Source organism: Phytophthora ramorum (genome assembly GCF_020800215.1).
Source record: "Phytophthora ramorum isolate Pr-102 chromosome Unknown Phyram_PR-102_s0007, whole genome shotgun sequence".
In the NCBI taxonomy this organism is placed as follows: Eukaryota; Oomycota; class Peronosporomycetes; order Peronosporales; family Peronosporaceae; genus Phytophthora; species Phytophthora ramorum.
The window spans coordinates 337,562-351,645 of NW_027150653.1; the positions used below are offsets into that span (position 1 = coordinate 337,562).

Sequence of the window (14,084 nt, forward strand, 5' to 3'; positions counted from 1 at the left end):
ATCTTGGTCGGTACACCGTTCACCCATATTAGCCGGGCCTCGACTATTTACGGTGTACGGCTCGAAGCCCTCTCTAACTTGTTTTGAAGACCGTGTTGCTCAAAAACTATCTGTCAACACTCAAAGCAAAATACAGCACGCAACTGTCCTCGACGAGATCTCCCAGAATCCGGGCTTTCACGATTTAAGATGGCATTGGAGCGATTCCCGCAGCTATTCTGGGACGCCGAAACATAGATTTAGCTGGTGCGCACAGATTTAGAAAAGTACGTGCTCACCAAACCCACAAGTCGAATTCAAGTTCCAGCAAGAATTGATATCGCAGAGACCTGATGACCCAGGCCTTCTCTGAACACGCACCAGATGCCTCCTTCATGCACGCGTCACCTGGGTTCGTGAACACTGGTTTGGCCAAGCAACCGCCTGGGTACTTGCGCGTGCCGTTCAAGGGACTAGCGGCACTATTTGCTCGTACGCCTGAAACGTGCGGCAAGTACATGGTGTCGGCGCTTCTGAACGACGACTATGCGAAGGGTTGGAAGCTGCTGAATCAAAACGCTGTGGTGATGTCCAAGACCAAATACCACACGGAAGAGCTCAAGGACATAGTCTGGAAGCACACGCTGCAAACCATTGAAGACGTCATGAAACAGTGAAGAAGAGTGGCAGCATAGTGATAATACATCATGACTTTCGGCCTTCGAGCCCACTTGTATCTGGGATGTTGCCTCTCTCTACGGCTTATTCGGCGATCGATTTCCTTCTTGCGTGTTTTCCCCTCCTAGTGTATCGGATTATCGTTGATGGTCTTGAGTGTTCCATGCAGTCTTGCACTGGGTTGCGGGTAACTCCTGCTCGTTGGTCGAGCAACTTTCAGCCGGTTGCGTAGTTGTCGTTGAGCAGTGCCGGCACCATGTGCTTGGCGCGCGCCGTGGAAGTGCGAACGAGTACTGCTGCTAGTCGCATGTAGAAAGCGCTCGGCGAAAGCTTGAGCCATCAGGTTGCTGTACCATAGCAAACAACATATTAACAGACGATGCTCAGGTGGAGAAGTGACGTTAATCTACTTCGACTTCAGGAAAACAAACGCACGAATATTGCAACGTAGCCAGCGCGCAGCGTTTGAGGTCGTCGACGTGGTGCACCACGATGACCCACCATGTCGTAGATCAGCACTTGCGAACTTGTTGCATCAACGACACGTCCAGTTTCTCGTGAACTACCTCCACGTTCGGGTTCTCCCTCTTGATCGTCTCCAATAGTCCCGCCGGGTACGACCTCGAGCACAGTGTCAGCTTGGCCACGATGGGCGCAAGCTCCTTTGCAACCCCGAGACCGATGCCGGACAATGCACCGACGACGAGCGCGTGCTTGGCGGGAGGGGGTCATTTCTTGCTGGAACTTAAGTTTGACTTGTGGCCCGGGTTAGTGATGGAGTTAAAAATGAGAGAAGAGAGTACTTGCCAAGCAGCACTGCAAGTGCGCAAACAAGAACAATTTGCCTGACTGGCATATGTGCGAGTGGAAAGGCAATGCAAAGCAAAACCAAGGAGCCTTGCAGTGATTTCTCGACCATTTCCACTTCAAAAAAAATATATATACCTGGCACAGATTAGACTGGCAAACACGCATACGCTGCAGAGCCCTATAAAACCTATACAGTTTGGACGTCCTGCGGGTTCTACAGCTTTTCACGGGTATGGGTGTCGAGACTCTGGCCGCATGTTCGTCATCTCGGCGGTGCGGTGCGGTGCGATTGAGCGGGGCGAGAGTGGCCGACCTCGGGTTCGCTGCTAAGCCACCGAATCCGCTGCCGTGCGATGGACCTTCATCGTTAACGGGAACCAGCATCGAAGCAAGGAGTACACGTAATCCAAGACACCGCGGATAAGGCTGCCGGCGACCAATGCGAAGCCGCTATCGGAAGTCGATCGGAGACTGAGAGTTGTGACCGGACAAAGAGCAATTCAACTTGGGCCGACGAGGGAGTTTCTGATGTCATTTCGTCATGCCGGCATGCCTTTAAGCTCGAAACTCCGTCGGTGCAGGGAGAACCATTCATTCCGACGCACGCGAATTCTTAGACGTGAACAAACGTTAACTTTGTTCACGTTCGTCAAGTACCTTGACAAGGTGGTTTCTCCATCCGTCGAGCCAGCAATTTAACTTTAACAACACCACTCAACAGGAAACTTCGCCGATGTTGTATTCCTGGGGGGTGACTTCCTCTGTTGTGGTCACGGCAGTACATGTATGTGGTGATTTGAGTTATTCCTTCGGTTGATACATCGTGATCGTCAAATGCAATTGTGCGTTTGTCATTGCCAATTTAAAGCACGCAATCCCATATCTGCACTTCCAGATGGGATAGAATGCTGGATCGGCGGATTGGGATCCTCATCTTGAGAAGAATAACATGTATACTACTGGTATATCAATGAGAACTTCTCAGCACGAACTGCATTGGGACCATTCGTGTGGTACTTGAACGCAATCAGATGCACCGTGCTTTGCAGTCTTTTTGGCACCTCCACTCTAATTCGCTCGAGATGCCTTGGACGAGCTACAGGTACATATTGTATTGTACCGTAGTCTCAAACCGTTTACGCTACGTTTGAGCTAACCATAGTCGCGCATGGCAGCAGATCCTCGTCAATATTCTGGGACAATGCCAGGGAGAAGGCAATCCTAAGTTCTCACATCGTGACCCAGGCTCCCTGGCAGAGTATTCATACATATATTAATACTATACCTTCCTTTGCATCAGTACCGTTCGCTCAATAACACCTATAACGCTTGCAAACCTATTCGTTCAAACGTCAGAGCATTGACCCATGAAGATTCTACCAGTAAACTCGAGCACGTGTGTTATACAATAACTACATGCATTAATAGTGCTCAAACGACAAACGATGCGTCTTCATATCGTTGAGCGATCCCTATTAACACGTGGGATTTCAACATCAGTGATTACACCGTAATCACTGTAATTTACAGGATGGTATTAATAGATAAGGATGCGTATCGTCCGTTGAACAGGCAGGTACACGTAGTGCAAGCACCCCTTGCAGAGTTCGTGAACCATTGATCTTTTATTCTTTCGAGAACTGAGCCACTGCTGGCTTTTGGTCGACTTTGATCTCATTCTTCAATTTGCTCTCCACCGCTCCAAGGCCCACTACTTACCAAGTCTTTGCCCAAGTCCAGCCGAGCTTCAATGCGTCTCTCTTACGTCCTGCTGGTGGCTACTGCCACCACCCTCCTCGCTAACGGCAACGCGCTGCCTGCAGCCACGAGCGCTGACCAGGCCACAGCCATCTCATCGACGGGGTCATCGACGGGGTCCTCGACGGGGTCATCCGTCTTGATTACCTCGCACGAAATTGGGAATGGTGCTGGTAACGAAAAGAGGTTCCTGCGAAGCCACAGAGTGCAGGAGGACGATGACGACAGCAACGACGATGACGACGACGAGGAGGGTGAGGAAGAAGAGAGGGCTGGCGGTGCCAATCTCTTCAAGACTTCCAAGCTCAACGAGATGCTGAGTGGTATTAAAGAGTTCAAGAGATACAAGAAACTGAAGGCGTACGGGTACACTCCAATTAAATTCCAAACCAAGTTGGAAAAGATGTACGGCAACAAGTACAAAGATCTTTGGGAGCGCTATAGCGCTAACTTTTACTCAATCTGAAACAACTTGTTCAAGCAAGCTCTTTTTCCAGGTGTAGTCTATTGATTTCCAATGCAATGCAATGTTTTGCCTTCAGCCCGAAGAAGTGTGTGTGTGTTCTTTATCTACTCTGGACCCGGAACCGGGGCTATAGCTGCTACGACTGCTGCGTTCTCCCACAAGGCCACCATACCAGGATGTTTGAATGAGTGTGCCAAGCTTCGTAGTGCTCCGTGTGCTCGTACCCAGCGCGTTCAACGGTAATACTGCAGTATTTTTGTTTAGGGCCGCGCATCGACGATCACAGTTTGGTGGAGGAAGGATTTATCACTGCAACAGGAATACTACCTTGCCGCTTTGATTTTAACCTAGGCCAACGGTAGAATCCTTGCGGTTCATATAAGGTCGCGGGCTGTGCTTCATTCTCGCGCACAGTGGCGCGACATATCGCTCGAGGACGTCTTCTTCTGTGTCAACGTACACCTCTTTTGGCTACTGGTACACGGTACTATTGCTTACTAGCCGAGCGCCGCCCGCGTTGCGGGCGGTGGGTGCATGGTTGGTTGGTGCCCGTTCGCTCGCTCATCCAGCTCGCTTCACTACTGTTTTTGCTATGACAGGCTTATGTTTTATATCAGTATATTTTACAGTAGACTTGTATCAAAACCCTAAGCCCGCTACGGCTCGCAAGCTTCGCCTCCGCTTGTCTACCATGCACTGTTTGGTCCTGGGTTTTCACCCGCGTGCTTCGCACACGGACTTCAAACCGCAGGCGTACTCGCTGCGCTCGTCTCACGTGTTTCCCGTGTGTACGAACCCTAAGCCCGCTACGGCTCGCAAGCTTCGCCTTCGCTTGTCTAGCATGCACTGTTTGGTCCTGGGTTTTCACCCGCGTGCTTCGCACACGGACTTCAAACCGCAGGCGTACTCGCTGCGCTCGTCTCACGTGGTTCCCGTGTGTACGAACCCTAAGCCCGCTACGGCTCGCAAGCTTCGCCTTCGCTTGTCTACCTTGCACTGCTTGGTCCTGGGTTTTCACCCGCGTGCTTCGCACACGGACTTTAAACCGCAGGCGTACTCGCTGCGCTCGTCTCACGTGGTTCCCGTGTGTGCGAACCCTAAGCCCGCTGCGGCTCGCAAGCTTCGCCTTCGCTTGTCTACCTTGCACTGTTTGGTCCTGGGTTTTCACCCGCGTGCTTCGCACACGGACTTCAAACCGCAGGCGTACTCGCTGCGCTCGTCTCACGTGTTTCCCGTGTGTACGAACCCTAAGCCCGCTACGGCTCGCAAGCTTCGCCTCCGCTTGTCTAGCATGCACTGCTTGGTCCTGGGTTTTCACCCGCGTGCTTCGCACGCGGACTTCAAACCGCAGGCGTACTCGCTGCGCTCGAGGGGGAATGGTGACTCTCAACAATTACCGCTATGCAAAGTGACAAATGTATTACTTTCGTAAAATATGCATTCACACGAAGTCGCTGCCTACGCCCTCTCGAACAGCTGTCGGTACACTATGTTCGCCGTGTACACTCCGTTTTCTTCCTCCCGCTCTGGATACTCGACCAACGCCTTGAATCTCGATCTTGACGTAACCCTTGACATGGCCACATACAGCTGACCGTGGGAAAAGCAAGGAGTCGCCAAGTACAGTCCCAGGTACTGCACCGTTTGTCCCTGCGCCTTGTTGATCGTCATGGCAAAGGCAGTCTGGATAGGAAACTGCCTGCGTCTCAGTCGAAATGGGAAATCGCGGATGTCGCCATCGCTGATGAACACGATGCGCGGGATCAACACATGCTGGCCTTGCCTGTCGCCTGCCATGATGGTGGCATGGATGACATGATCTTTGAGTTCGACGATTCGCAGGCGTGTTCCGTTGCACAACCCCAGGTCGGGATTTAAGTTCCGCATCATGATGATCGGCATCCCCTTCTTGAGTTTCAGCTTGTGGGGTGGGATGCCACTGATGTTCAGGGAGTTGAGCACCTCCTGCTCGAATAAGTTCCCGTCCTCGTCATCCTCCACTGAGTCCGTGGACACATATTCTCGAGCTGGCCCAGTCATGCGATCCGCTACGGCTTCGTTGATACGATGGACTATCGCGTTCGTGGTGGTGAGGATGGTGCGACTCGCAAAGTACTCGTCCGTTGCGACTTCCGAATTGTTGATGTCGGCGTACATCTCGTCGATCATGCGCCGCATACCTCGCGGAATAGCTCCCGGGCGGATCTCCTCGTCCTCATCTGGATCACTGGCGGGGTTGTCGATGAGCATGTCGCGTGGAATCTTAATGTAGTCATTTCCCAGATCATTGTGTACCTCGTGTCTCCCCTCTCCAACCTCCAGCAGGTACTCGGAAAACGCAGCCATTTCAGCAGCACTATCGGAGGTGGCAGCCGTGCGAACACGCATGTTCTCTGTCAGACGCACCTTCTGGAAAAGTGGCCACAGTTCGGATGACTTCAGGCATGCGTCGATTGTCTCTGTCGCCGAGCCGCCCTTCACCACCGGGAGAATTTGCCTGGAATCTCTCTGAAACTCGACCACGTATGGGAATGAAAAGAAAAGTTGTTGAAAGGCGGTTTATTTTGTCCAATCAGCAGCGATTTCATTCGGCTAGTTCCGATGTGGTGTAGTCCACTCTACGCATTATAATAGCCAATCGCGCAGAAGTTCCACTAAATAGCCAATGAGAGGGCTCGAATGATAGTATTGGCGAATGGGAGGGCCGCCTTCGCTGCGCTCGGCAGCTATTTATAGCCAACGGAAAGTCCGGATTTGCGTTACGCTCGAGGTGCGTACGGAATGACGGACAGACGGACGGACAGGTTACTCTGTTACTTGTAGGAGATGCTGAAGATGAAGAATATAGTTGTGCCCCCGTACTCGCCACCGCCTACATCTAATAAACGGTAACAATTATTCAGCTTAACAATGTGATTACGTCTATTTGTATGCGCAAATTGTATCAGATACTGATACAGTCCACCCTGGCGAATAGAGGGAGTGCCGAAGCGTGTCACGGCGAAGTCACAGTGCGGCACATCCTGTATCAAGGGAGTTTGTGCCATCAATTTGATGACGCAGATATCTGTAATCTTCTGGACTTCAAGGTGCCACAATCAGGCACAACTGTCCCGTACCCCGGAATTCGAACTGCGTGCCAGGCCCTCAAGTACTAGGTCGGGTGAAAGACCCGCGGGCCAAACGTGGGTCCTTTTTACGCTCAGGCTCGTACCGCCCCTAAGTGCTGCTCTTGCGCATGAAAGCGTTTGGCTTTGTATGAACGATGTGCTGCTTGGCGGTCCTGACCTCGTAGGAGAGCGGACGTGCTAGTTTGGCCTGACGCAAGGCTGCACGTGGGGATGGGCGAGATCATGGTCGACAGGCGTGGATACAAGGCCGCGCCGTACGTTGGTCTTTGGATGCCACGTGCTTTCTTTATGACGGTGGCACGCTTACGTGTACCTATTGCAGTAGCTATACAACGTGCTCATTCGTTAGGCCAGGGTGGCAGATATACGCGGCGAGGTCCTCGCCGTCGGAACTTTGTCTCCTCGCTAGTCAGTCGTGAATTTCCCTAGTTGGCCCCAAGACAAGACAACAAGCAAACTTTATTTTCTCTCCTACACACTCTTCTATTCGTGCGAGCTTATTACACTTAACCACCTCAGTCCCACCAAACTTGATCAGCAGCGGCTACTCGACCTCGACCAGGGAGGTACACGACACAACCTAAGAGCGTACACGGTAGCGCCAAGCAAGCGGAAGCTGTACTCCGAGATGGAAGGTCTGAAGCGTTTAGCTCAGTCCGGCACTCATAACTAGCGCAGGTACGGCGTTCATGCGTCCGCCACGGTACCCCGTCCGTCGGCTAAAAAGCCGCGGACTACTTACGAAGCTGCCGTCGCTTCTGTTCCCAGATCGCGACAGCCTTCGAGCAGTCAGCCTAGAGCCGCTGGATCGGCTCCCATGGGTTCTGTGACGAGGGATAGCCTCGCCACTTCACTAAGAGCTGGTGCTTCCCTTGGTGGCGCTATTCACGGAGAACTCCACGTGGTAGTGGGTTTCTGTAGCGGGCTACACAGTCGTATCACCTCCTACCTTAGTGCAACACGCACTAAAGCATACATTCAGGTTGACCACTCCACAGGGTGGTCCACATTCATAGCAAAGACATATGACTGGTAGAAAACAACATTTTTCTACTAATGAGAGTTATTCATTAGATAGGGTTTCTGCCAGCCATCCGATGGCAGAACCCCTCATTAGAAAACTCAGTTTGAGGGGGAAACTCAGTTAACATTCAATACAGCTCATTTAGCACCAAGGCTATCGTTCGGTCCCTTTATTTAGGTTTAAGTATACTTGAGGATACAAGCATACTGAATCTAAGTTAAACACTCCTACGCTTCCTCCTACACGTGCGCACACGTGTAAGCTAAAATAGTGAGTCTAAGCAGACCCATTACACGTGTACCCGGAGTGCACCTTAAGTCACCAGACGCCAGACAAACAAAAAGCCCGTTGAAGAAATGCCGTGTGGACCCTCAAAATGAAGTATGATTTTGGTCATGAGACCTTGATCACATTAGATGTCTGAGATAACCCCGTCGACACGTGCACCGCATTATTGAGTGCAAACGCAATCATCGGCAAACTGGCCGACCATGTGCCGGGAGATTCGACACAGGCACTGCATAATGTGTCTTCACGCACGCGGTTGACTTGCTCCGTGTGGCCGTTCGTCTGCGCGTGGTCGACTGTGGACATGAGCAGCCGCGTTCCAAGCAGTTAGAACAGCGTTTCCCAAAGCGCAAGAAGGTCTTCTCGCGGCCAAGGTGGCCGCTGGGAGGTGCATCATGCGCCTCCAGAAGCATGTCATACTTCAAATCCTCGTTGTTGGAGACAACTATCCGCGGAGGATCGGTCGGGTCCACGCGGTAGTGGAGGAGGCCATCGACTCACGCATAGCGATGGAGTCGGTAACATTGGTGAGGCTTTAACCACGCAGACTTGGCCTCCTTGCCCGCGGTGAGGAACCGCACGATGGGAGAGAGAGATTTATCACCTCGATACGCCAGGTGTATTCGATCGTACAGATCTGTCGTAACCCGATTAATGCGCGCAAGCTCATAGTCGGATCGACGTGATAACGCGTCGACAAGCACATTCAGCTTGTCCAACTTGTATATGAAGCGGAAGTTGTATTCCACGAAGAATGACAGCCAACGAGCCATCCTCTGGGACAGCTACGGGGAGTTGGTGGCCGTCCGCGAGGACGCGTGGTCTGTATAGATGGCATAGGGCTCAGAGCCAAAGAGGTGCACCCGGAACTTGACGAGGACATACTTTATAGCGAGGTGCACATTGACATGAACAGGGTAGTTCCTCCTGACGGCCGTTAGCTGCCTGGACTGGAACTTGATGACTCATTCGTAGGTCAATCCAAGAGATAGAAGTGGCCGAGAGTTGGGGGCGACAAGGAGTGTCGGTCCCTATATATTGGAGGAACCCGAGTGTTCCCGAGTGTATTTCACTACCCGCCGAGGTTACCCTCGGCAAACCCGTATTAGGCGTGACTGCCGGTACCCTTACTTCTGAGGGACTGCGGGGGTTCGCGCGAAAGCGCAATATTGCATTCTAGCCCTCGCTCGTGGCTAGTAGTGCAGGTTTTAAGGTTAACCGAACTCAACCTTGGTATACAGAGGTGCTTGCAACCAACCCGATGTAAGGGATCGTTCCTGGTCTTCAGGTGTTGATCTAACGTTCGCTGACCTTTCGCGAGGGAAGCGTGTGTTGTTGGTGGGACTCATACCGTTCGGTAGTGAGATTTTGTACATCACCACGGCCAACGCGTTTGGAATTCACCGTAGACACATGAAGTGGAACGGGGATGCACTTTCCATTTATTTCGCCCATCAGAAAAATGACCAGGAAGGTAACAGGCCCCGCGACCCAAGGCACATATACGCGAATCCACTCAATCTAGTTATTTGCCCGATTCTTGCGATTGCTATGTTTTGGGCAACATCGTCGCTTGATGGCAGTGATCTCTTGTTTCCTGACACCAATCAATATGAACGATTCCGCAAGTGTTTACATCGATTACTTCAGAGAGTTGCTGCAGCTGGGGAATTACATCGGCATGGTGTCAACCGCGATGACCTCGGGATGCATTCCATGCGAAAAGGAGCAGCAACGTACTGTGCATCCGAGTCAACGGCATGCCCGTCATCAACTGCAGTTCATCTGTGAGCAGGATGGTCATTAGGAGGAATCCAAAACACCTACCTACTCTACGAGTCAGCTGGCGACATGCACGTTAAAAAAAACTGTATCGGGTCTTTCACCAGGAAGTCATAAATTCTCGGTTTTGCCTCCTAGTCTGAGAAACGCGACGACTTCGTCGAAAAGGAAATTCAGTGCGTTTTTCCAGGAATATCGCCTCACCTAGCATACGTCGGTGGATTCTATCTGGCGTCGCTTGTCTACCATGCACAGTATCTACAGACACATATTGAAGCAAAGCATCCGCTGCTGGAGTCGCCATTGTGTCAGCATCCTACAGTACTCACTGAACTGGCAGCGAAGGTATGAGATATCGACGAGACCAGCAATCGCCTGTACGCCACAGGAGTGCCGCCGCATGTAATTTTACGTGAAATTAAATAACTTCTGGAGGTGGGTCTGAAAACTATTGAGCACGTTGATGCTGAGCAAACTGCAACTGTGACATATATAATGGTAGAGCTTGAGCAACTAGCAATTGGTGCAGGTGTCGTAACGTTCGACGGTCTTGGTACTGCACTCAAGCGGTGCCTAGATTCTGCAGGCGTTACCGCGCTGGTGGGGAGATTAAACGCAGATCCGCAGCAAGCCAGTACCCATGTACACGCAGACAACTCACTCACGACCTCGTCATATTTCTGGGGTGGCAGATTCCGGCGAGTGTATCCTACTGTCGAGCTTCCTGACTGCTCTGTGATGATGCTATGAGTACTGTGGCAATGTGGCAATGTCAGCAAAAAAGAAGCCTCCCTTACGGATGCTTGATGGTCACGATATGCCAAAGAGAAACTTACAGAAGCGACTCAGTGACGCTCGGTATCTGATGCAAATGGTCGAGGATGAAGCAAAACGTACCCGGTCATGGTCTGCTCATCAGACTGTTGAAGACGCTGTGAAGACCTTTGCTGCTTGTGAAATGTGCGTTGATGTCCCCCAGCATACGTCAAACAATCGCAAGCGGCGTCGAGGTCAGCTCTCTTGGATGTCCATTGTCGCGCTGCTCGTATACACAACTAGGTGATCGATTTAAATGTATTTGTTTTGCCGTTCTAATTATCTTAAAAATACCCATTTCTAATGTCCGGCAAAATCCGTCTAACTATCATTCACTTACTGCCAAACTGTCGCGTGTTTGTCCGCTGTATTTTGATATCGCAGAGACCTGATGACCCAGGCCTTCTCTGAGCACGCACCAGATGCCTCCTTCATGCACGCGTCACCTGGGTTCGTGAACACTGGTTTGGCCAAGCAACTGCCTGGGTACTTGCGCGTGCCGTTCAAGGGACTAGCGGCACTATTTGCTCGTACGCCTGAAACGTGCGGCAAGTACATGGTGTCGGCGCTTCTGAACGACGACTATGCGAAGGGTTGGAAGCTGCTGAATCAAAACGCTGTGGTGATGTCCAAGACCAAATACCACACGGAAGAGCTCAAGGACATAGTCTGGAAGCACACGCTGCAAACCATTGAAGACGTCATGAGGCAGCGAAGAAGAATGATCAGGTCGCTGTACTGTAACAGGTCGATGGCGACAGCGGCCCTCAGGCAAGATGGACGGTACAGCGGTGGCGTGACGGTGGTTGGTGAGGAGATGTAGTGCGGCAGAGCAGGCGCAGCTGACGGAGATGAGTGCGGCGCTGAAGCCGGCGAAGTGAGCGAAGAGGCGGACGAAGGGGAGGTATTGGTGTGAGACGGCGGCGGACGAGACAGAAGCACCGAAGGTCCAGGAAGGTCAGGCGCAGTGGATATGGCATGCGTGCGTGCGTGCGGGTGAAGAACCTGGACTAGATCGCAGTCGGCGAATCGCAGCCGAAGCAAAGGGCTCAGTCCCGAACTTGCAGCCTGGAGCGCAAGCGGGGACAAGCAGCAGACGGCGGACTTCCTGCCAACGACGGTGAAGTGGGAGCAAAGGACGGCGGACTTCAGTCCAGTGACGAACGGAGCGAGCAAGGGGTGCGAGGTGCCCCGAGTTGGTCGACGGCTGCACGCAGGGCAGGCACCACTGGGTGTACGCCCGAGTGGCTAGACGAGCGCGGCGACTGGTGCTAGGTGGAAAGCCGCCGTAGGTGTCAGTGGTAGCTAGCAACGGACGGAGTAGGCGAAGGACGCAGAGTAGTTGACGGTATAATAAATTAGGTGCTTGTCCAGCAGGACGAGTACCGGCGCAGGGGTCCACAGTTGGTCCCCTGACGGCCAGCACACGGAGTACGAGTCACTAGTGACGGCAAACTGAGTACGCGACCAGCCCGGCGTGCAGGGTTACGGCAAGACACGTTACAGAACTATAGCAAATGACATCTTAACAGACGATGGTCAAGTGGAGAAGTAACGTTAATCACTTGTGTCGAGCATTCGTACGACAGTTTGACGACAGTGCTATCTAGGCGATATCATTGGTCAAAAATATCCGGCAATTGCGCCAAAACTGAAACAGAGTGCTCAAGTAAGTGCATTTATGCTTGGCTTCTTCTCTTCCTCTGTCTATATGCTAAATTGCGAGCGTTGTTGCTCTGTTCGTGTTCTGTCTCTCTGACTAGACGAAGCATTATGGTGATCTTGAGTTGTGTTAACCGACGAGAGCGACGAGAAGAGCTAATCGGCAGACCATTCACTCCCGTAATACACAACATCGCTGCTTGCTGTACAGTCATAGAGGTAGGTGGTTGGGCTCCAGTCTTGCGCTCAATTGCTGCAGAAATGTGCTGCATCATAATTCGCCACTCTGAATAGGTATGCCGCTTCCTCCTCGTAGATAGATCACCTGTGCCTGCTCCTCCCTAGTTGCGCTCAGCTTCGATGCGCTTCAGATCGGCGAAAAACGTTTTCATGTCATCAATGTAGGCGACAGCGAGTGGCAGTTTCTTCTGCCGGAAGATGTCTTAATAGCACTTCGATAGCTGCTGAGGGTTGTAACCTTGAGAGTTTTTTCAGTATCGTCCGTCTTAACTAGCAAAAAGGCCTCAAAATCTTTCGGCGTAAATACATTGGCGTCAATTTCACCGTTAGAGTCAAAGTACCTCGCAGAGTCCGTCTTAACCGCATGAATCCATGCAACAATGCCGCGGCGATAGCTGCGGTAAGCCGTTTGAGTCCTGGAGGTTGTACATGCGCGGCGAACGCTCACCGCGTTGAGAGACTCGGTGGGTGGCGTTGAGGAGATCGGAGTAGCACCATTGCTTCTCGCAATAATGGTGGGGTCTTCGGGGGAGGACGATCGCACAGAACGGGATGGGGGTATGGGGAAATGCTGAGGGCTGATGGCTGGGAACTGGAGACTATGTGAGGTGCTCTGAGCAATTCTAGCCAATGATATAGCCCAGTCTATCGTACGACGAGTTGTCGTACGAAATGCACATCATAAAAATTGTTGGCAAGAAAATAGGACACATACTAAAACCTAGTGTAAATATCGATGATAATTCCCATTGATGGCAAAATGAGGCGAGGCGGGTGAACACCTTTATCGTCCAGGGTGTATAGCGCACGCGCGCCAGAAGACTCGGCCGATCAGGAAGCTTAAACTTCGCCTTTCGGAAAGCCCAATGGGGTCAGACTACCTCCAAAAGTACGGGACTTCCGGAAGTAGCTTGGCGTGTGACCTTGTGTAATCCCTATAGGTGTCGTTTGTCTTCGGAAGACCGGACTCCACCTGATGAGTTGTTCCTACACAATCAAAATGAATACAAGAATACAGAGTGCGTACGTTCACTTCTCGACGCAATTAGTACAGCTGGGGTTAGACCACGAGCAAAGCCTTCCCAGATGACCAAATAATACAGAGAGTTATACACAATATACAGCTGCTACTTACTCTTTTGGACCCTTGAGCAGTGGGTCCGTACACCAGTCTACTTGTGTTTCACCTGGAAGACTGGTCACCTCCAGATGCACCCTTGTTGCGCACCACTTCCAGTAAGGGGGATTTATAACTCCTTCCAGAAGATAACTCTCAGATATATCCAAAAGGAAAACCACTTCCGGATCACTCAATATACAGTCCTATCACACAGCAGTCTATTCGATCAAATTCCGGGGGGTGACTACTAACAACCTCCTGAAACGGCAATTACTATGAAATGGGGGGTCTAGAGGACACACTCCCAACTGAAATATGAAATAGGACAGA

At 51.6% G+C, this 14,084-nt stretch overlaps 3 protein-coding genes across 3 annotated transcripts; all 3 read left to right on the forward strand.

Moving 5' to 3' along the window:
• Positions 1-332: 332 nt before the first annotated feature.
• On the forward strand, positions 333-656 carry KRP23_8127 (uncharacterized protein; the record flags this gene model as incomplete). The annotated part of the gene is made up of 1 exon (XM_067893530.1): positions 333-656. The coding sequence occupies one exon, from the start codon at positions 333-335 to the stop codon at positions 654-656; it is 324 nt and encodes a 107-aa protein (XP_067743050.1).
• Positions 657-3,217: 2,561 nt separating this feature from the next.
• On the forward strand, positions 3,218-3,691 carry KRP23_8128 (RxLR effector protein SFI6; the record flags this gene model as incomplete). Its single annotated transcript, XM_067895884.1, has 1 exon — positions 3,218-3,691. The coding sequence occupies one exon, from the start codon at positions 3,218-3,220 to the stop codon at positions 3,689-3,691; it is 474 nt and encodes a 157-aa protein (XP_067743051.1).
• A 7,432-nt stretch (positions 3,692-11,123) lies between these two features.
• On the forward strand, positions 11,124-11,555 carry KRP23_8129 (uncharacterized protein; the record flags this gene model as incomplete). The annotated part of the gene is made up of 1 exon (XM_067893532.1): positions 11,124-11,555. The coding sequence occupies one exon, from the start codon at positions 11,124-11,126 to the stop codon at positions 11,553-11,555; it is 432 nt and encodes a 143-aa protein (XP_067743052.1).
• Between the last annotated feature and the right edge of the window lie 2,529 nt (positions 11,556-14,084).